At 51.2% G+C, this 22,854-nt stretch overlaps 1 protein-coding gene across 3 annotated transcripts in view; it reads right to left on the bottom strand.

Moving 5' to 3' along the window:
- HPSE2 (heparanase 2 (inactive)) overlaps window positions 1-21,262 on the bottom strand; it is a 105,061-nt gene extending 83,799 nt beyond the window's left edge. For 2 of the 3 annotated variants that reach the window (XM_030241005.2, XM_050976123.1), the window contains exons 1-3: window positions 20,526-21,262; window positions 19,361-19,518; window positions 7,705-7,866 (exon numbers count right to left, since the gene is read on the bottom strand). In XM_030241005.2, coding sequence (XP_030096865.1) covers window positions 7,705-7,866; window positions 19,361-19,518; window positions 20,526-20,785 — 580 coding nt within the window. In that variant the 5' untranslated portion in view covers window positions 20,786-21,262. The remainder of the gene's footprint in view (window positions 1-7,704; window positions 7,867-19,360; window positions 19,519-20,525) is intronic. The other variant, XM_050976124.1, reaches the window with a different exon arrangement.
- Window positions 21,263-22,854: the final 1,592 nt, after the last annotated feature.

The following is a 22,854-nucleotide window of genomic DNA, read 5'->3' as shown; positions in this document are numbered from 1 at the left end:
TCCACAGAAACTGCTCCCAGCAGTGACTGCCAGCGGTAACCAGGAGACATTTGATAACTACATTGGTGGGAAGAGACAGACCAAAGAGTTCAGCACCTCCTGAGGAGGGAGAAAAGGTTAATAGATTGCTTTATGACACTGAACAAGCCACAAGCCCTTCCAAAGCTATTAGTGCGTGTCAGCCCTCCCCCTCTTCCACCAAAATCTGTTTTCTGTTAGGTTTATGTGTTTTCTTTATTCTCTACACAGCACCCAGAACTGGCTGGTTCTGGTAATGACATTACATATTATAATGCATGTATAACTGCTAATTTTAAGATTCGAAATTTATAAAATATCTTCTCTTGTGCGTCTAGTTAAATTGGACAGCAAATTGAATTTAATAAATCCTGAACGCGTCACAAGAAGCCATATTTCCCACAGTTACAAAAACAATAACCAAATCAGATAATGAGAAAGCCAAAGTGTGGCTTAACAGACTAGAGGGTGTCACCTGAAAAAGAGATTCACCTTCATGACCTCTCTCACACACACACATGCTGTCAGCACAAAACGAGTTGTGAAACTACTAATTAGGGTAAGAGAAGGCAGGGGATCCCAGGGGTTTGGCTCACAGCTGTCTCAGGAAGCAAAGAGGTATGAATTGGGACAGAATTTCACAATAGTCAACAACTCACAGAGTTAAAGCAGGAATGCTTAATGCTTTTTTTTGTTCAGACTTCACGAAAAGAAGGATAACATGAGGACCACAAAGTTAATGCAATTAAAAGAATCAGAGTAGAAGGGTAATGTATAGTAGCACCTCAGCAGAATGAAAACTACAGAAATCTGATGTTTTAAAATAGGTGGAGGTCCGTCAGCAACTATCTGTAGGAATTCCTGGAAGATGAATGAGGTTCTAAAAGATCAGAAAAGGGCAAATATAGTGGCTATGTTCAACAGGCTGAAAAATCAAGGAAATTGCAGGCCAGCCAACATAACTTCAATTCCTGGAAAATTTTTGAAAGAAATCATCAAACAATCCATCTGCAAGGAAGGGCTGGAAGTAATAGCCCTGCCATGTGAAGGCAACCTGACTTCTCTTTGATGGAGCAACAAGGTCTCGTGAGTGAGATAGAGGCAACAGATGTTCTGTACCTTTACTTTCTCAAGGCTTTACCTCCAGTTTTGTGTAACATTTTAATTAGAAAATTAGGAAAATAGAGTCAAGATTAAATTCCATGTGGGAAATGCACAGCTGGTTGGGAAATGGTACACAAAATTGCAGGCATGAACAAGCAATAGTGTAGAAAAAAAGTCCATGATTATACAGACAGAAGTGTCACGCACCAGGTACATGAAATAACCCTGCTGCTTTTCTCAGTCAAGAAAAGCTACAGTATTGGTCTCATTTCAAGGCAATGCACTTAAAAAACATCCCAGACCCAGTGGAGAGAGCCCCAGGGACCCCAACAAAACCCAGAGCCACAAAAAAATTGTAGAGGGTTGAAAGGGATCTCAAGATGCAGAATCAGCTATGCATATGTCATTCAACTTGAAAATAAAATGGACATGAGAAAAGAGCAAATGAAAGGCAGTTGTTCAGTGCAGAGAGCAAAACTCTTCAGGGAAACATGATAACAAGCCTCAAATATGTAAAAGATTTCTGCAGAGAGAAAAGGAGTGCTGTAAGCTGTTCTCCATGTCCACGGGGAGAGGACATGCCATCATGGGCTTAAACTGAAGCAAGAGATTTTAAAAATACCAACTCCATGATGATATAGCTAATTATGCCCCTGAACCAACTGCTGAGGGAGGTACATCACTGCCATCACAGAAGGTTTTAAAATAAGGATAAAGCCACCTCGTTTGAATCAGTCAACAGCGATGTCCCCACAGCCTGGGCAATGCTGGTACCTGGCAGCTGAGCCCCAACAGCCTGCAGGCTTTACATGGTCATGCCCAGGAACACAATATATTTCAGCTACAGCAAACTCCCTCAGAAGGCTGCGTAGTAAAAACAAACAGCCACTTTGTTTCAGAATGAGCTCATATAAACAACTGATAATGGCACAAAAACACTCAGTTACCCAAGACTGTTTTCCAAGATTTATTTTTCCCAGCACTATTCCATTGGATCTGACCCCAAGATCACAGAAGACACCTGCAAACTATCCTCAAAAGGCTGGCACCTCTGCTGTCATTAACTGTGGGCTCGGTGCAGATAGTGATTTAATGACATTACAGTTTTCCTGGTCCCTTCCTCCCAGGAAAGCCTCCAGTGTTTCACAGCAGCTCTCTCCCCCTCTTTCCCTCAGGAGCTGATGACACTATTGTGTTCCCTTTGCTGACAGGGCTTCCCCACCAGTACCCCAGTTGTGCTATTCAAGGTGACAAGTTCTGGGAAACTATTTTCACTGTGCTTTTTTAGCTTTGAATGCCACTTTTTTTTCTTTGAGGGGTCCAAGCCCCCCAGAGCTTGACTGACTTTCCAAGTGTACCAGCTGGTCACACAAAAGATATTGCCCCTTCCCAGACACTTTTCCCCAGGCAGAGATCAGGTGCAGATTTGCCATGGAAAAGGCTAGAAGATGCCCTCTTGAGGTCCTTTCTAGATCTATTTGTACAAGGCTGTGGATAATGTGTGTGATGTAAGGGTCTGTGATGGACAGAAGGGCAGAGAGCTTGATCCAAAAGACACTCCCAGGCCTGTTAGACAGCCCCAGGGCACACTCTCCTTGAAGGAAAGCTGGAGAGCCAGTGCAGTGCAGACCACCCCTGTGCAGCAGCCAGTAAAACAGCTATGACACATATCACTGCTGTGCAGACCACAAAACACTGAGGTTTCTGATCCCAAACAAGATGCCAAAAAGGCATGGAAGCTGTACTTACCTTTGCCAGAATCCTGCCAGGTACCATCTCACAAGGTGGCCCACCCTCCAGTCCCATGCAGCTAGGTGTAGCTGGGGGATAAAACCCATCTGAGGAAAATTCCAGCAAAAATAACCAGAGAGGCCTTACTGCCTGGCAGCACAGGCACCAAAAGCACACCCAACCCCATGCCCTGCTTCCTACACACACCCTCTTGCAAGGGCAGCCTCTGAGCCATGGTTCTCTCAGACCCAGCACTCCATGGGATGAGCCTCAGGTCCTAAAAACATGTCCTGCTCAAGGACCACTGTCTCCCAGAGCCACAGCATTCAGCAGGAATCACAAAACCACCAGGGGAGGTTCACAAGTGCAGGAAACCCACATGTCACAGGTGTTCAACCTGAGCCCTGTGCTTCCCTGCCAAAGGACAAGTACAACTGGGGTTCTCACTGCCTTTGGGGAGAAGCAAAAACCTATTTCTGTGGGACAGTATCTCTCTAGCAAGCTCCTCACACAGACATACTGCCCTTGTCTCTGCTCTGTGCCTCCCACACGTGTGTTCTGCAGTAGCCTCACATAAACTCTGCTGCCCTACCCTGCTTTGTTCCACTCATCCCACAATACCCAACCCCCTTGTGAAAAGTGGGTGTGCACTCTGTCACCACCACCACATACCCCAAACCACTTACCTTGGGCAAAGAGGGTCTCTGCATGGCTGCTAACATCTCCAAAAGTAGACTTTTTGGAGGAAAAACCTCACAGAGAGATCCCAAGTGCTGTTATGGCAGAGTTTAAGCTATCTAATTAGTGATGGGGCAGTGGGATGCCAGTGTAAAACACCGGACTGCAGTGTGGAATATAGACATGAAATGCACTCTTCAGCAGCTTTCAGCTCTGTTCCTATCAGCTCCATCTGAGTTTAGTCCCCTCAAGTCTCTCAGTGCAGTGGGGAGTGACACTGATAAATGCCCTCAGCAGGGTGTGACCACAGAGGGTCACCTGGGAACCTTACAAACTGTGTGAGGAGGGTCTGCCCCCTTAATCACTGCTTTTAGAAGCTGTGCTCTATGATGTTACAGGATGGAGAGCTCCCACCACACCTTCCAGTCTCCTCACTGGTTTCTCAGTGCAGATGTGGTGTGGCAGGACAGGTCAGAGAGCTCTCATCATCAGTCTCTTGATGCAGTGAAGCATCTGTGTCACAGTTTCAGGCAGAAGGCACAGCAGAAAGTTGTTTCTCAGTGTTTCAGAATGAGCAGTGGGGCACTATTTGTTTCCACTGGATGGGGAATCCTAAAGGGAAATTTACAGTCCATGCTTGTTTCCTGGGAAGCCTCAGTTACAAAGGGGCCAGTTTTTCACATGTGTTTATGAACCCAAACAGTTCTCTCTTCCACAGGATAAACAGGCTTCACTTGGGAACAGTGCAGAAGCCTGTGGGTGACCAGTCTCTTAAACTACACGTGCAGCACACTGCCCCAGCCCAAACAGGCACCACAGGTGGAAGAATTTGGATTTATTCTATTGGAGCCTGATGCTGCTGCACTCCCCACAAGCTCACTTTAAGATCTGCACGCACACTGTGTCTCACTGCCTGGGGCAGTTCCTCACATCCCACCTGCTGCCAGCCCAAGGTTGTGCTTTCTGGCCCCCCCACCTCCACCCGGTTCCAGGACTCCAAAATGACCCTCCTGTCACCTGAACATTTCTTCTGAGGGCTGCAAAGGATGGGAGCCTGCTGTGACAACTGCAGCTTCTAGTCCAGCTGATCCAAAACATAACAAGAATCGCTGCTTGCTCTGTGAACGGTGAAGAAGCAAAGAAGTGTTTCTAAGGAAAGATTCCTTCTCCTGCCTTGTCCCAGGGCGGGCTGAGCTCAGGGAGCTGGCTCCCAGAGCAGAGCAGGCAGTGCTGTGCACTCCCCCCACTGTACCACAGACTGACCCGGGAGCACGAGAGATGCTGATCTGTGAAACGAGATCCCCATCCCTGAGCATCGCGGGGGAAACAGCAAAGATTAATAAACCTCAAAATATTTTACAGCATTTAAACAGCACCGTCACAGATCAAAGGCAATTGCTCATGTCAGGGAGGCAGGCTCAGTAAGCCTGGAAAGATCACATACAGAAAGCAGAGGCAAGATGCAAGAGAAAGCCTGCAGACAGGAGCAGAGGAAGGCTCAATGAGAGAAACCAAAGCAGTTTAAGCTAGAGTCTCACATGTGTTCCTGGAGGAGTGAGAGCCAGAAAGACTGCCTGGTTTCACTCAGTCTCAGTTGTGTCTTAGCACAAAAACACACATTTCATTTTAAGACACCCTCTTACCTTGGAAGTACCTGCTGCTGTGAGCAGCTTAAATCCCAGTATAACGCAGCCCTGCCTGGTGCCTAAAATAAGGACACTCTGGGAATTATGTGCAACTGGTGAATAAATTTGGAAAGCCCTCAACTTACATTGATGCCACAGAGACTGTAGATTCATGCCCTGCACTCTAAGAGCTTTCATTCCTAAACCCATGAGGGTACTGCTTGAAAGTTTGTTGGCAGAATCCATTGCCCACACTTGCAGGCAGAGTGGGAGGCCTGAAAGTCTTTCAAATTGTTCATGTAACTATATTACCTGTGAGGTGGAGGAGGAAGGGACTTTTTATCCAGATCACTACAGCGGTAGTGGTAGTGATATGGGAATAAAAATGCCACACAGTAGTATTTCTACTCTCAAGCTCTCCTAGAGGAGCTATCCCATCATAAAGCACCTTTATTCTCATATGACTTTGGGCAAGATAGTCCATTTACATTTTTTGGGTACAACCGAAGAACTGGCAGTAGTAGGAGCCCTCTCACCCAGAGGTGTGGGGTTCAATATTGCTGCAGTCTGGGCTGGACACTGGAGGCCATCCACAGTACATGCACTGCATGAGGCCAAGTGACTCCTCGATACAGATCCCCGGGGGAAACCCTGCTCCCAAGGATCCCATGGGTACTCTATCCCTGCAAACTCAGTCCTTCACTAAGGACTCCCTAAACCACATCTGCATTCTTGCTCCTGCACCTTGCCTCATGACCTGGGGACTCCCTATAGCACTGCACCAACCCACTGTGCAGAACAAAAAGAAGTCCTCAAGCAAACTCTGTCTGATTGAATTTTGAAGGTAAGAAATGTCCTTCTGCAACAGATGTACAACCCCCTCTACCCACCCCAAACACCAGATCCATCACAGAGAAGGGAAATATTTACACAAGTTAGTAGAGTTCCAGTTAAATATTATGCTTAGCTGTCTAGAGACCATGTTCTCAGACTATGTCTATGAAATAAAAGATTAAACTTCATAACAATTATGAAGTTGTTCTGCTCACATTCAAAGGGAGTTAAAGAACATTAAAATAGTTCTTTGGGTAATATTCTGGTGAAATTGCTCTCTCCACCCTGGAGAGTAAGAGCTAAAACCTTCTGAACTATCCTGTAAACACACTTGGAAAGGCTAAGAGCTAAGCTGATAACCAGGTAGCACCTCTGCTCTGCAGGTTCTGTAAAAAATGTGAGCAATGCCAGAGAGCTTTTGAAGCAGCAAGGGAAGGAGGATAGGGGAGAGCAGCTTCACTTCTCGAGGGAAGTTTGTTTAGTGGAAAGTAAGCAAGTTGTCAGGGGAAAAGCTGACAATGTTGATTCCAGCAGTTGTACTGGGAATAAACAGCCAAGTGGATTACGTTACAGAGAATGAGAAACGGCTCTGAGGATCCCACTTAAATGCTGGGCCTTCAGGAATGATGCGACTCAGCTACACTCAGGGCCCCGATATCCAGTGACCCCCTGGGCTGAGCCTTTTGACAGTGCTGGTGTCACCATGCCACCTCCGTGGGGTCTCCGAGAGCTCCAGCACAGCTGGTGTCCCCAGCAGAGGCAGAGCTCACTGCTGAGGATGCAGACCCACGCTGGCTTCAAGGCAGGGGCTGGGCACTGAAACAGGGGTGGCAGCAGAGTGGGGGAGGTTGTGCAGGACTGGTTTGCCTCTCCCAGCCCAGCAGCAGGGAAGGGACACCATGGGTTTTGCCATCTCCTCCCCATACAGAGCACAGGGCCCTCTCTCCTATAAAAATAAGACGCCTGCCTGCCTTTCACAGGAAAGGGAGATGTCAAGAGGAGAAGGGGGTCTCATTTGATTTATTAGTCTCTTCCTCCTTCCCATCGTCTGTGGCTCATCCAGCTGTAGTGATAACAAGAAGAGATATGAGAGGACCCTCTTGGCTGCTGGGATACCATCCTTCTGCCCACTCACTGCCTGACATCAGTCCTTTACAAGCACCATTAAATGTGTATCCAAAATGTGGCAGTCTCCTCCATAGAGATTCTATTCCCTGGATAATACAAACAGTTGCCAGAAAAAGAGTATCCTCTCATCTCTGTCTAGGCCATTATCCCTTTATATTTGCTCTTTAATATTTACTGGGTTCACACAAAGTGCATGCTCTGGAAAGAAAAAAATCAGCTGCAGCTTAAAGGACTCCAAATTTAGTAATTGCTGCAGCCCCATCGACGTGAACAGTTAGCAGGGAGATTTCTCCAGCACTTCACATGCCGTGGTATTCTGCTTAGGTCAGACTGTAGAAAATGTTCTGTTCAGGGGCACCAAATCTGGAGTGTTTGCATAGGTGCCAGCTGCAGAGGCCTTATGAGACCACCTCCAGTTCCTGCTGGTCCTTTCCCTCCCAATACCCAGTAACCTTGGTAGGAAACAGAGGCAGCCAGAGAGATGCTGATTCATACAGAGGCGAGGAACCCGAGGGTTTTAACACACCTGTGAGTTAGCAAGAACTAGACCCAGCTCCTGGCTCCAGAGCTGGTCTTGCAGCCTTACCTGTTAGTGTGAGGTTGCTGTATGTGTTTGAAAACTGCTCCTTTAACAAAACCAAGTGCATCTGAGCTGCCTTTTCCCTCTGTAGCTCCAACATTATGTCAGGATGCTGGGCGATCTTACAGCCTTTCTGCTTATCCAGGGCAATGTCACTGCGAACAATGTCTACAGCAAAAGGGAAAGAAAAGAGGGAGATGGCCAAACCTCAGCTTTCATTTTCGCCAGATGCTTGGATCAGCTCCAGCCCGTATGACGGTCATACAATAATCACTCAGCAAGAGCAACCCAACAAAAGGATCCAAACCCCTTGGATTCACCTATCAAATGACCCTCCCCAGCCCAAGTCTCCTTTTCTCCCACACAAAGCTCAAGTTGTATGCTCACAGAACCTACAGACCCTTTCATCCTTTACCTGCCTTGCTGTTGCTCTCTTACAATGCTGACCCCTCCCTTGCAGGAGTGCAGAAGTCTCCCAACATTTATATTACAACTCTGTTACGTGTGCATTTGACACTAAATAATGAGAAAAGACTAAATCCCGTTCCAGTAACTCCTGGCTTCCACTTAACCTTGCCTGTCAAAGAGGTGATGAAGAAGGCTTGTTCTCACCTTGTTTATCCTCAATGCAACTATCACAGGTCAGCATGGCTTATGACTCTGAACAAGTGTCTGTATCCTTCTAATGCCTGACATTCAGGAGGCAGAAGGATTATTCAACAATTGTTTTCTCTTCATATGAGAATTTTCTAAGCCATATTGTGAGACAAGAATATTATATTCCCTACCCTAGAACTACTCACCTGCTGGGGAAAGGGAATGATGGAGCAGCAAGGCAGAACAAAAATCAAGTAAGATATGGCAGTATAAGCCAAAGGTGAGTGGTGCAAACTAGTCCTTGCTAGGTCCCTTTTGAGTTTAATAAACTCTGTAATGTGTTCAGATCCACAGGCACCAGATGCTGTGTCTAATTCTTACAAAACCTCAGACAGCCAGCTCTGATAAGCAAGGATTGAGGCTGGAATTCTTCCACCACATTGCATAAGGACACTTTGCCTCACAAGGCTGATCTTTGCTTGGTTCAATTCCCATCTAGCTAGAAGCTGCTGAAGAAGCTTGTTGTCAGAAGAGAGTCACACCTTGCTCCACTCTTGTGCAGCTCCTTTACTGTTACGCACATCAACACCAAAGTTGCTTCCAAAAGTTGCTCCTGTTTCTCCAGGTGTCCAATCTCAGGTTCAGCAAACTTAGGTTCAAAGCTCTGCTATACCTTGGACTGGCAGGGAACTGCCTCCAAACTTGTGGTGGAGGATTGGAAGCCACATTATCTTCCTGTCTCTGAGCCTCATCCTGGAGTCACAATACTTTCTTGACCAGGCTGTGTTCTACCCTTTTTCTGTGTAGTTTGGGATGAGAAGAGCTTTTCTAAAGGCTGTCTGAAACAGTCTGCCCAGAATGTCAATGTCATTAAAGTACCCATGGTCCATAGTTAGCCATGTGAGTTCTCTTCTCCACCCACAGCTAGCATACTCAGGAGTGGATACTGGGCAGCACCCAGATACCATGAAAATATGGTTCAATATTTCTACACCCAGCACAAGGGCATCAGTGAGATGGAGCAAGAGGAAGGACTAATGTTCCTCTGCAGCTAATGAGCATGGACCCTCAACTCTGTGCTTTAGTGCACATTCTCTTGGGTAGGCACTGAGTGAGACTTTGGCCTACTCAACCTTCACCCAGCTAATGAATGATAAAATCCTGAACCCCTGTTGTGTGAAATATTTGGAAACTGAAGATTGAGAAACACAACCCAACATCTGTCTCACACAAGAAAGACTACTGCTACCATTGCTGGAGTCACCTAGAGCCCATGACCTTCCTGGGTGATGGATTTCCCTTCCTACAGAACTGAAGGCAAGAGTTGTACGTCCCCCACCCCCAAGGAAAAATGAAGATAAACACATCAACAAGGCCCTGAAGGAGGAGAAGACTGAGAGGCAGACAGCTTTTAGATGGTCAACATGCTGTCTGCAATTCTCTTTAAACTGCTGCAAGGGTGTCCAGACTGGTTCGAAACAAGTTTGTTTCCTAAAATGAATGGATGACTTCGAAAACCCAAACCAGGGCAAATGTGGACCCATGTGGAGGATCCACTGGCCCAGGATCAGGGTCAGAGGCCAGCACCTTAGAGGGTGCAGGGGACCATGGCAGTGGGTCCTATGCGACATCCGTCTTTGGGAACCACAGGGATGGCTCTGCATGCACTGTCAGCAGGACCTGGGGACATAGGGCAGGCCCAGGAACGAAGAGCAGGATAAAGCTGCTGTGTTTTCATAAAGCTGCTGTGACAGGGATTACCACCAGGATGTCAAGTCACATGGAGGCAAATCTCTGGAAGAGTGTGGGGAAGGCATGAAGTCAGAGCACTCTGACAGTTACCTTCATGGGGTTCTCTGAGAGCTGCCACTGCAGACTCAGGAAGCAGAGGCAAGACATGCAAGGTCTTGTCTTCTCAGATTGGTGAGGGACCCAAGAAACTTGCCCAAGACCTAAAGATGGAGGTAGACTCCACAGTCATTATAACTCCAGCTTAAACTGTGGCAGATGTCTGGGACATGGAGCTCACTAAGGAACTCAGTGCCTGGTCCTTCCTACTCCACCGGGCTGTGTTCAGTGCAGGGGAGGAGGCAAAGGCACCTCTGCAGCACTCTGCTGAACCAGCAGCACTGAGGGAAGAGGGGTGGCAGACCACAACTTCTGAAGGCCTAGGGGAATTCTCAGCAAGAACAACCCGAGGGACACAGACAGCAAGGAGTTTACAGCTTTCAAATCTTAAAAGGAAGAGACAGAAAAAAGACAGATGAACGGAAGCCAAGAAGGAGGACGGTACCCCGGAGGCTCCGGGCAGGGCAGCTCCGAGTGGGCAGGAGAAGGGCACTCACCGCCTTCCTGAGACTCGAGTAAAAAAAGGAAAAAAGAAAAGAAAAAAAAAACAAAGGAAAAAAAGCGATAAAACTGCTCAGCAGAGCACGGGACCGAGCAGCTCCTGCCAGGAGTGCGAAAGAAGAACTCCAGATGTGAGAGCCCCAGAGGATGCCAAATGTTTTCCCAAGCCGGCCGGCCTGAGCCGTGCCCCCGGCGGGCCGGGTCAGTACCCTGGCCAGCTCAGGCTGCCCCGCGGCCGCACGGCCGGACCCCGGCGGGCGCGGCGCTCCGGGGCGGCGGGCGCGGGCCCCGCGGCGGCGGCGGCGGCGGCAGCGCGGGGCCGGGCCCGGCAGCGCCGAGCGGAATGGCGGGAGCACACCCGTGTGGCGGCCAGGTGAGCTGCGGCTGCCGGCCCGCACCGACCGCGATCCCGGCCCCGGAGCGCCCGCCTCGGGCCCCGCGCCGCTCACAGCCCGCCGGGAACCCGCCGGGGCTCTCCCCTCGCCGGGCTGCGGGGCCGGGCCGCAGGACCCTGTTTGGCCGAGGCTGGTCTGTCCCGAGTGCCCGCACACGTCCCTGACCCGCCTCGGGATATCTCCTGCGATTTCGTGCGCACCGCCCGTGGAGTCACCGAAACTAGCAAGGAAATGTTGAAGAACAAGTTAGAAACACCCTTCAGGAGTGGCACAATCGCAGCGATGCTCTTTCCCGGGCATCCCAGGGCTAGCTGAGCTCCACCAGCCCTCTTCTGTGAGTCACCTGCACCAAGGGGTTTCAGTAACCATTTCCCACAGGGCAGAGAAGTTCCAAGCTGAGACCTCGAGGATGGCACACAGCACACAGAGACAGCTCCCAGCCAGAGCCGGGTTTCCCTTGCAGAGTGAGCTTCTCTAGCCGAGAATTTACACGTTGTCAGTGTGGCCAGTGCAGGTGACATTCCCATGGCTCATGCCACCATCTGCCCACAGGCAATTCCATTCCAGGAGCTGCTGGAGTCACGGAGCAGACGCAGACTCCGGCTGAGCACCCGGAAGATGGGAGGAGGAAGGACAGGGCAGAGGGATGTGGTTATTGCCAAAGAGAGGTGTGACAGAAGGGTAAAGAGAAGTAACTCATCTTTCTGTGTCTGTGTCTGAAAGTGAGCACTGCCCACAGCGACCACTGCTCCAGCAAAAGCAAGAGTCACCACTGCCATGGCACGGGAACAAGCTGAGTTTAGCCATCCTCCTCAGGGGACTGTTTGCTTCAGATTTCCAGCCGTGAAAAGTGAATTCAAAAGGGGAAAAAAACACCTCGATTTCATTCTAACAAAACCTGAACACTTTTTCTAGAAAATGGAATATTAGAAAATCATGTTAGTACCAAAATTAAATAGATGTTTAAAGAGTGACCAGGCAGAAGTCCTATGATTTTCACATTGCTCAACTTGTAAAATACCTACTTTTTAAATTAACAAATTTTAAAAGCTTTTAAAAACAGGTTTGTCTGCTGGAATTATTATAAAATGCCCAGTGATTGCGAAATTTGGAACACAACTTTTTTTTAGAAGGACAGAAGATTTCTCAAGCCACAAACTGCATCCTCATTTTAATGGGCAAATTTTTGACACATTAGTATCATTCCTTTATTTTAGCTGGGAAAAATTCCCTAACAATGAGTTCCAGAAGTTATTTCCGACCATATTAAAAAAAGGTCATATTTGTTCATTTTATATGAAATAATTCCACTGGATGCTCCCTATTTCTCATGTCATGAAAACAAGGAAATAATCATTCCCAAATTGTCTTCTCTGTGTGACACCGAGCTCATAGCATTTGTCACAATCTCTGTCATTTTTTCCAAGATGAAAAATCTCTATGACTCAAAGATATGACTTTGATCACTTCCACCATGCTACTCTTCATATATATATTCTTTACACTGATTAGTGTGTCAGCACCTAGTTTACTTATAGCATATGAATGCTCCCCATGATTGTTTCCAATTATTTTCTAATATACCTATCATTAGATCCACTTTTTACTTACCTAAATGTATTCAGAGACCAATCCATAATAAAATCAGAATATTCTCCCTGAATGCCAACTGCTAATTTAAAATGGATAGTTGGACAAAAATTCCCATCTTTCCCTGTGCGTGTAATTTTGTATGAATCACTTTTAATTCATACAAAGTAGATGTGGCATGGAAAGAAGTGTGAAACTAACAAAAATATGCGATTTTAAAATAGAATTTAGGATACTTATTATAAACAATTAAATATATAACCACAGAAATCTTTTTATCTCACCAATACACAAGCAAATAGCTAACAAATCAAAAGTTACTTGTTTGATTGCACCATTTCCTGCAGTTATTAAAGCACTTTTCGTGCATGATTATAGCATAACAGTTTTTATTTTAAAAAGAAAAAGTGGAGATAAACAGGCAATCTTTGGAAGTATCTCCTGCTCAGGCTCCCTTACCTTGTGTAACGTGATTTCTACAACCTGGTTTGGTTTTTTTTACTTGAATTTCTAAGGAAACAACCAAGCCCTGGGACTCCTTACAGAGGCAGAGCAGGTTGCAGCTCCTTCCCTGCTGCTGTGCTGCCTGGGAACTTGGGAGCAGAAGGCTGCCCCAGAGCTCATGCTGAGGCACAGAGCAGCCCCAGGTCTGGCAAATCCCAGAAGTCCAAAGGACATCAGAGGATCTTCCCATCCTGGGGATTGAGCTCTTGCTATGCCTGAAATGCTACAGCCCTCTCTAAGGGGCTGTGTTTGGAACACTCGGAGAAAAAACCAACTATTTCCTTTTCAAGCTCTGAAAGGACAGATGTCTAAACTGTTGAGGGACACAAAGCAGACAGAAAAGGGGCCCTGGGTGACCAGAAACAGAAGATAATTCCTTGAATAAAGGAAAATTCGTTTGTTTGGTTTTACCAGGACAACAGGATGGTTCTCCATTCAGAAGCATCTACTGCAGTTTTATGATCTGGCAGAGCCAAAGGGACACTCTCAGACACATGGCAACAACATTCCCTCTCTCTAGCTCAGGTATCCTCATACTCCATGATCATCCTCATAATCCTAAATCACTAAATTTGCAGTAAAGCTGTTGCTTTTTTTTTTTTTTTTTTTTTACTTGAAATAATTTTCTGCTGGCTCAGCAGAGGATCAGAAATGTGCAAGAGCCAGCACAAGGGAAGCAGCAGAACAGTGCACAGATCATAAGGAAAGCATGGGGACCAGCCCTTCTGATGGCAAAGAAACACGAGGTGAGATTTCCTGCCTTCAGGACATAGATTTGAAGGATTTAATCTGACCAAGACTGAGACTGCTGCAGTCCCATCTGCCTTCAGTGCAGGCTTTCCTTTGCCAGCACTGTCCTCTACACCTCTGCCTGCTCACATGGCATTGATCAATTTGGCAGCTGAGCAAGGAGAAGTGCAAACACATCTCCATCATCAAGTTCTGGTCAGCTGAGATCCCTGAACTAACCCACCACACAAACTCAGGCTCCAGGCATGGAAGAGGAGAGGAATATGCCAGAAGGGGCAGGAGAGTGGGAACAGCAGCCCTAGCTGGGGTCAGCTCCAGCCCCTGTGTAACCGCATAAACAAAATCTCAGGTCATTTAACATATCCTCAGGTCATTATTATCTTCCTTTCCACTCAGGCATGTTCTAACAGCGTGGCATCCTAAAAGACTTGTGCAGTATGGACTGAGCAAGGGTGAAAATATGTTTCCACAGACAGAGGAATTCTGAGGCTTAGATGCAGTGTTGGGTACCTGAGGATGCCTGAAGGAATGGATGCAACAGTGAAAGAATACACAGAATGCCAGCCTTACACAGCATGACGTGAAATTTCCCACACTATACTGCCAAATCCCCTGACTAGTATGGAAGGCTTAAGAAATATGTCTTTGTAATTTTATTTGTTGTAATTGAACATTTCTGCAAATGTATCCCCTAAAAATATGGTGATAAAATAGAAGGAAGCAACTTACCAGCAATTAAAAGAGTATTTTTGAAATGTGTTGTCCATGTACACTTCAGCTCAGAAACTTCTTTGATGCACTACCTATAGTATGCAAATGTAGTCCCATTCCCCTCTCCCTCCCATGGCCCACACAGGGACACAGGGACACACAAAGTGTCCTTTGGTCTCTTCTCAGCCATGGGAAGGCTACAAAAGTCTGCAAAAGGCTGGGGTGCAGGAGTGAGAAGCTGTGCACTTGGGCCAACACATCTTTCAGAACTCCAGCTGTGAGTAACTCCTCATTTTCAGCTGGACTCTTCCTTGACAGCACATTTGCCCAGGGGGAAGCTATAGCAATGTCTGTGCCACCCAGGTTGCCCAAAGTTGGCTCTGGGTGAGAGGCAGTTGGGGATCACCCTGCAGATGAGAAGGCTCCACATTAACCCACTAAATTCATACCAGACCACCAGCAAGGAGCTTCCAGAATGGGCTCTGGGTTCAGGCACTGAGACAGCACCTGCAGCACCTGTTGCTGAAACAAGACCAGGACTCTACATACACATAACACTCCAACACCAGGCTCCAGGACAGCAGGCAAGTCAGGTTTTAACAAACTCAGCTTCAGGAGAGGTTTTGAACTGACATCAACCCATGCCTTTGCTCCGAAGGGGAGCTGCTCAAGCCTGTTTTCCTGGAGACCAGTGTTTCCTGTTGACCCATTCCTCAGACCCAACTGGTCCCTGGCACATGTGAGGCAGTTGAAAGGACAGGCTGAACAGATTGCTTGTTAGGAAACCCAACAGCAAAAGGAGAAGCAGGCCTACTACATAGACTGAGCATGAAACCTTACATCTTGGTACCTGCCCTGGAATCAGACATGTGCATGTGCGAATGCATCTCCAGATAACAAAACACAACGCTGAGCACAGCTGGGGAAGGAAAACGAACTCAGCAGGGCACATACAGAGAAACACCATTTAAGGGAGGGAAAAGTTTCTCAGGCTAAAAATGTTACACCTCTTGATCATAAAACGTCAAAAAGTCTCTGGCACAGCCCCACCTCCTGGTGCCACAGAGCCTGACACACATCAAGCTGGGTTTCTGTTTCTAACAAACCCCAGGCTGGCCAATGCCTTACCCAAGTAGGGTGGGCTCCAGGACTGACCATCCAAAGTCGGGGATACATGGGATGGAAGCCACCAGGTGTGCAACATAGTTGGGGTGTCAATATAGCACATTAGATGACCTAATGTTTAGCAAAGTCCAGGAGGTACCTAGAGCCATGCCACCATAACAGAGACTGCACACCCTGTGGCTCACCAAGAGCATCTACCATAGGCATCCACTTTTAGGAGTTGCCCTGTCAGGTACTGACAAATCTGCCAGCAAGTGATGAAACTGCTGTGCCAGTTTTATACACTGTGCTGTAGTAAACTGCCAGATGCACCCTGTTCATGGGCATCCCAGGCAGCAACCACAGAGCATGCACCACTTTGCTACCTTTGCTGCCCAAACATGGCCAGTTTAGACTGGGGTGAGACTGTTCACACATAAAAAGGAAAGATATCATACACCCCTGGTAACACACAATACTTCCAGGTCTGTGTTTCCAGGAATAATCTGAACAAGAAATGAGTTACCCTGAAACCTAAAGGAGACACCTTATTTCAGGAAAATAAAGTACATTTTAGATACAAGATGAATGCAACTACTACTACCCTCAGAGAGTACTCACACTCTCTGTGAAAGAAAGAAGTAGGGGGAAAATGGGTTGGTGAACCCAAAGGCAGGCCAAGGTGAAGGCAATTTCCAGAAGGTGGAAGTGTACATAGTTGGGACCATTTGAAAGGGAATCAAATACAATTTTAAGTGCAGGGGAAGAGTAAGGTGAATCCTTGAGGAGGTCTGATAGTCAGGAAGGCAGAGAGCACCACAGAGACAGAAAAAAACATGGAAGGGAACAGCGAGGAATACCTGGTCTGGAGAGCACCAGGGTGGCAGAGGGGGCTTACAGGATAAAGATCCCTGTCCAGAGATTCATTCCAACTCTAGCAAGCATGGTCACAGGGTCCATGAAGGATGGTACAAAGCAGTCCTGTTGCTCCCTCCCATCTGAATGCCTGAGAGGGCCACACCGGTGTGGGCTGTGAGCGCACAGTGGGGTGCAGCTGCCTGGGATGTGAACACCACTCACAGTCACTCACTTGTAACTGCAGTTCTCTGAGCAATCTTGCACACATGCCCTTCACCTCTCAGTCCTGCACTCTGTGAATTGCTGCAGCCTAGAGGGACAGAAGAAGTGCCCTTCCCTCCCCCTCTGAACACAAGCAGAGCACCTGTGGGGGCTGCAAAGAGAGCCCAGACTCTGTGGGCACAGGCCTGGAGTCTGTGTGCACCCATGGGCAGAAGTGGCAAAAAGACAAACACTCAAAGCAGAAAACAACCAAACAGTCACTTATCACATCCCTAAAAATCACTAGGGTGCTGCATAAGATTGTAAAATTCACTGATTTCTCTGTTAAATGTTTTCTGACTTTTTTAACTAATCAAGCCCCCCAACATCTTCCTCACTCCCATGTCATTATAAGAAATTTCAGAAAATAGGTACTGGACATATAAAAGCCCATGGACATGGAAAACTACTTCAACCACCCCAGACAGCTTGGGGAGAAAAAAGGGTACCTAGCAGGATGCTTGTTAGCTTCCCCCATGCTCAGGTGCTGATTGCCATCAGTTCTCTGTGCAGTCTGTTGAAGCTGTAAGTCCTCAGCAGCAAGAGCAAACTGCATGTTCTGATTCCAAGCAGGTCCTGGGTGAGCCACAGATGAGGCAACAAAAATGGAGCCAGTGCTCCAAATGGAGAAGGTGGCTGCTCATACCCAGGACAGCAAGGCAAAGAGCTGGGGAGCCATCAGGATTTCATTTTGGAGAACTGGATCCCTCTAGTGAAGTACTTAGTGCAGCCTCAGCACAAAAGGATGTGAGCTACTAGCAACTCTAGCTCTTATCCAAACAGGGTGAAACTCCCTGACCCTGGAGTATGCACACAGATCTTAAGAACAAATACGAGAGCTTTGCTTCCAGGCAGGAAATCCCTTTTACCACACCTTTCTGATTTACACCAATGCTTGATACACACCACATGTGTCTTCCCCTTCCTTCACCCACATTCACAATGGTCCTGTTCCATATTTAAGTGATGAAAAGTTAAGACCTGTGGTTACAACTTCTATGAAAAGCTTCATTTTGAAGGCTGCTACATTTCAATTTTATTACCATGAGGAAAACTGAAAAAAAAAAAAAGCCAAAATATTTTAGTCCTTCCTTAACATGAAAGCTGTTGTGAAGACATTTAATAAGTAAGTGTAAGTTCTCTCCTGCAAGTTGTTGAAATATGGAAGGTGGGAAAATTTATTCTTACAAATGTTTTGTATGAGTCCCATCCACAATTTTATGCACGACACTTAATTTCTACTGTACAAGGTGTCTGTGGCAAGTTTGGTCAGCATTTTTTCCTGAAGTGCATCTCAGCAGGCAAAGCTTTTAACAAACCCTTCCACTGAGATTTGTTACAAGAAGAAAAACAAGGAATAACATCGGGATTGCCCCAGCTAGGAGAGCAAGTGAAAGATGGAGCACAAAAACTTACCCACCTGCCTGCGTGTGGGAATAGAAGGACATTCATCTCAGAGATGTTATGTAGGGAAACAGCAGGAGTGAGAGCCATCAGAAAACTGGCAAATGCATCTGCTTTTTCCATTCAGGACTGCTGCTGACTAGATCTCTGCAAAATTTCCTCTGTTCCACAGACCTGCCCAGTGGGATCTGTCTGGCATTAATTGGCCTTCAAAATTACTTATGGAAAAATCTTAAGCTAATTTTTGTAAGTCGTTGAGTAAGGGAAAAAAAAAGCCTGTTTCTTTAAAAAAAGAAACAAACTAAGCAAGAGAGAACAATCAATAAATCCTTGCCTGTGGACATAGTATTCTGCTTCTCAATAGAAATGCCTTAGGACGGAGATATGGCCCTAAATTTTCTACTCAGTTTCTTTGTGTGAATTATGGGCGGCGAAAGGTGAAAGCCTTTTGTGTACTGAGGTCCGACGGGGAGAAGGGCAGACGGGGAAGAGGGAAAAAGCGGAAAGGCGGGGGCCAGGCGGTGACTTTGGAAAGAGCTCGGATGGCCGAGCGGTTCGGAGGGGGAGCAGCCCCCCACCGGGCACCAACACGCGGGGACCGACGGTCACCGAGCCCGGAGGGACAGCAGGGAGCCCAGGGGGCTGCGGCGGGCGCAGAAAAGCGCACAACGGCGAGGTCCGTGAGGCAAGGCTGGGCTCCCGAGAGCCGCGGCAAAGAGAAGCGCGGGACGGGGCATCTCGGGGCTCCGATGCCTGGCCCCGCCCGGAGCCGCGGCAAAGCCTCCCCTGCGGCCGGCGCTGCCTGCCGGGGCTCGGGGGCAAAGGAAGACGGAGGACGCAGCGGGACGGGGGAATGTGAAAAGTCCCGCTCCCCAGTGCTGGTCTTTTGTTCCCGGGGGCCGACACCCGGCGAATCCACCGGCAATGGGGGGAGCGAGCTCCGCCGAGCTCCTCGGCTCCCCTCTCTCGGGAAAGAAAGGGTACGGGAATTCTCCCCTGCCCGGTGCCCGGCGGCAACGTGCCCGGGCGCGACACGGCCCCGCCGGGCTCGGGGAGAGCGGGGCAGGCGGAGCGGGACCGCCCGGCTCCCGCAGCCCCCCGCTGCAGCGCCCGCCCCCCGCCCCGGCCCCGGGGCTCACCGTCCTCGTAGTTCTTGAGGTAGTAGTCGGGGCCGGGCCCGCCGCGGCTCTTGGCCGGGTTCTTCACGTTGTGGAACTGCAAAAAGTCCGTCCTCTTGCCCGCGAAGCGCAGGAAGGCGGGGGCCAGGCCCCGCGCCAGGGTCACCAGCCGCCGGGAGCTGGGGAGAGGAGAAAGAGGGCTGAGGAAGCCGCGGGCCGGGCCCTCGCTTCTACAATACCGCCAGCGACCGGGGACCACGGGGCTCGAGGACCCGCCGCTGCCCCGCCCGGGGCAGTGCGACGCGGTACCAGCGGCTGCGGGGCTCCGCGCGGGCCGAGCAGCGCGGCCCTGGAGCGGGAGCCGCCCCGCCCGCCGGTGGCGGCCCGGAGGCCGGCGGGCCCGGCTCCCCCCCGTCCTGCCGGCGCCCTCCGGACAAGTGCAGCGGCGTCCAGGAGGCAGAGGCGCTCAGCGCCACGCGGGACTGTGCCGCGGGCCGAGCCGCTGGGGAGGAGAGAGCAGCGGGGAGGGGAGAAGAGCGGGCGCCGTCCCGGCTCCGCTTCTCTCGCGCCTTCTCGCATCCTCGCCCTGCTCCTTCCCCGGCTGCCGAAGTTAACCTGGGAGCGGGCGTGCGGAGGAGACCCGCTCTCCCCCTTCGACTTACCCAGCAGGGAGAAGGCTCTCTGGCCGTCCCAGCGCCTCCAGGCCGCGGCCGCTCCGCACCGCCGGTGGAACCCAGCGCAGCTGCAGCCCGGCTCTGCCCCCCGCGCAGGGCTGGAAGTCCGGGGAGCGGAGGGCTCAGAAGACCTGGCCGACACCCGCTCTCTGCCCGTCGGGACCCGGGGAAGGCTCGGCTCGGCTCGGCAGGCGGCCCCGTTCCTGCTGCTGTTTTTTGTTCCATTTTGATTTTTTTTTTCCCCCTGTGCTGCCTCGGCCCCGTGTTGTGCTTTTTTGCAGAGGAGCGGTTGCTGGAGCGAGGGGAGCACGACATTTTTGCAGTCATAACTGATAAGTCTCCGAAATGCTTTCTCCATTGCAAACATGTGCATCTTAATGGAAACCATGGCCTCGCTCCCTCCGTCACAACAAGCGCCGCCAGCAGCGCGGAGCCCGGCAGGGCTGGGCGGCGGGGCCGCCGGGGCGCCCCGCGGGCGGCGTGGGGAGGGCGCCGGGGGGCTCCTGCCTTACCTTAAGAAATCGAGCCAGCCATCATGAATGATGGAGGGGTCCAGCTGCAGGGAGAGGAAATTCTCACTGATTATCCTGACAGGGCTCTTGGTGTTGACATCAAGGAGAATGAGAGTTCTTCCCTTCACACCTGGAGGTTTCTCCACCGGCAGTGCTCTCCTGTCCCCAGCCTGGGAAGGCAGCGAGAAGGTGGCCATGAGAGCCAGCCCAGGTGCCATCAGGGCTAAGAGCCCTGGGGGGCAGGAGCTGGGACAGGGCATGCCGGAGAGCAGGAAACCCCTAATTAACTCGCTGTCTGCAGGGGTTCGCTGGTGGCTAATTGTCCTTATCTAAAGTGTGGGGCGCTCTGCCTTTTTTTGCAATGTTTTGGTGTTGGTGGAGGGGAACTCACGCCCCTGACCAGCCTTTCTCGCAGCCGGTGCCAAGACTTCTTGCAGCCAGCACCGCCCCTTTAAGAGATGCAGGCTCCAGACATTTTTAACTTTTTGAAGGTAAGGGGAGGCTCCTGGTTTAACCCCCTCGGCTCGGGGCCCGCCGCACTGCCGCAGCCCCGCCAGCCCCGAGCTTTCGCTTTGCGCGGGCTCCGGCGGACTTTTTCGGCTCCCGCACCACGCAAAACCGGGACAGAGTCGGGACACCGAGACACCGGAGAGCTCGGGACGGGGACCGGCGCGCGGGGGCCGGCCAGCACCGTTCGAGATGGTCGCCGGCTATAGGAACGACAGCAAGGTAAGGCAGCGAGGACGGCCCTGGTTGGGGAGGGGGGGTGGGGGGTGGTAATCACCCCGGAAAAAAACCCCAAGCACTACCTGAGGGAAGAGTTAGCTCCAAACTGCGCCGGGACCCGCGACGCTGGGCGAGGCTCTCGGGGCTGAGCGCTGGAGGCTCCGCGGGACCCGACGGGCGCAGCGGGGCTGGGGGCCGCCAGCATCCCGGAGCCCGGGCGCGGCGCGCTCTATGTGCCCTGCCCGAAGCACCGGGCCGGTCCTCGCCCGAAGGCCATCGGGCACTGCGGGCAACCGGGGCACGGGGAATCGAGCCGCCGGTCGCCTTTTCCTGCCTGTCTCCGAACCCGTCGGTGTCCGATCAGCGGCAGGGAAAGGAGAGGGGCGGCAGCAGCAGTGCCTGGTGTGGAAACGTCCGCATGGGGGGCGGAAAGGACACCACGGTTTGATTGCACCGACGAGGACCCCCGTGCTGGGGCCGTCGCTGTCTCCAGGACAGACCGGGGCGGGACGAACCGGGCTCGGCGCACTGCAGAAATGCAGGCGGCTGCGGTTGCCAGCTCTGGGCGCAAGGTCGTGGCACCGAGGCGGGGATCGGTGGCGGCTGCCGACAATCCCGGTAGCCTCAAGGAATGTCCATCCGAGTCGGACATCCTCTCCGTCAGCAGCCGCTTCCCGGGCAAGCCCCGAACTCCCACAAGCAGCCTGCTGCCTCCGGGACACGTAACGCGCCCGTCCCTGGGCTCTCGGCCGCCGTGGCCCGACCCGGTTCCCGCGTCGCCCAGGCCATGCGGGACGCAGGACGGCGGTGCCGCTGCCGGCCCGGCGACGGAGGGCGGACGGCGGGAGGGCTGAGCCGGGCCAGGTGCGGTCCGTCGGGGCCCCGCTGCCCCGGTGATGGGGCGGCCGCAGCACCATCTGCTGGTGAGGGGCCCGGCGCGGCGGGGGAGCCGGCACCCACCTGCGGACACCCTCCGCGCCGCGGTCGGGAGGTGCCGGGGCTGCGGGCATCGAGGCATAAATCTCGCTGCAAGCGTGGCCGAGCACCGGGGACCCGGCAGCCGCCCTAGGGGAAGCCGGCGGGGCTGGTACGAGCGGCCCGGGCAGCCGGATCAGGGGCACTCCGAGCGCACGGGCAGCCCGCTGTCCCGGCAGGGCTGCCCGCCCCCGGGAACTCTCTCCAGCTTCTCCCGGTGTCCGTGCGGAGCTACTTGCGCCCCCCGACCGCCCCAAGTCAAGGCCCGAGGGGCTGCGGGAGCGGCCCCGGTGAGCCGGCGGCCAGTCCCGGAGCTCGGTGCGCTCGGCGGAGCCCCGCAGAGGGGGGAAGCACTCGGCCTCGGCCCCGTGAAGCCCGCGGACAGCGCTGTCCCCGGAGGAAATCTCCACTCCCCCTGTCTCTGCCCTTGAAACTCCTCAAGACAAGAGGGGCAGCCACCCGTGCCAGTCCCGGCTCTCTCGGGCAGGGGCTGCGGCGGTACGGAGCCGCTGTGGTAACGCGTGGGGAAGGATGAAACATACCTCTGGCTCTGCTGGGGGTGAGCAGGGAGCACACGAACTAGGATCTGCCGTGAAACCATCCCGCCAAAACGGAGACGGGAGCAGGG

The sequence above is a fragment of the Serinus canaria genome, chromosome 6, assembly GCF_022539315.1.
Source record: "Serinus canaria isolate serCan28SL12 chromosome 6, serCan2020, whole genome shotgun sequence".
NCBI lineage: Eukaryota > Metazoa > Chordata > Aves > Passeriformes > Fringillidae > Serinus > Serinus canaria.
Note: the sequence above shows the minus strand (reverse complement) of the source record. Positions and strands in the feature narration are given on the sequence as shown.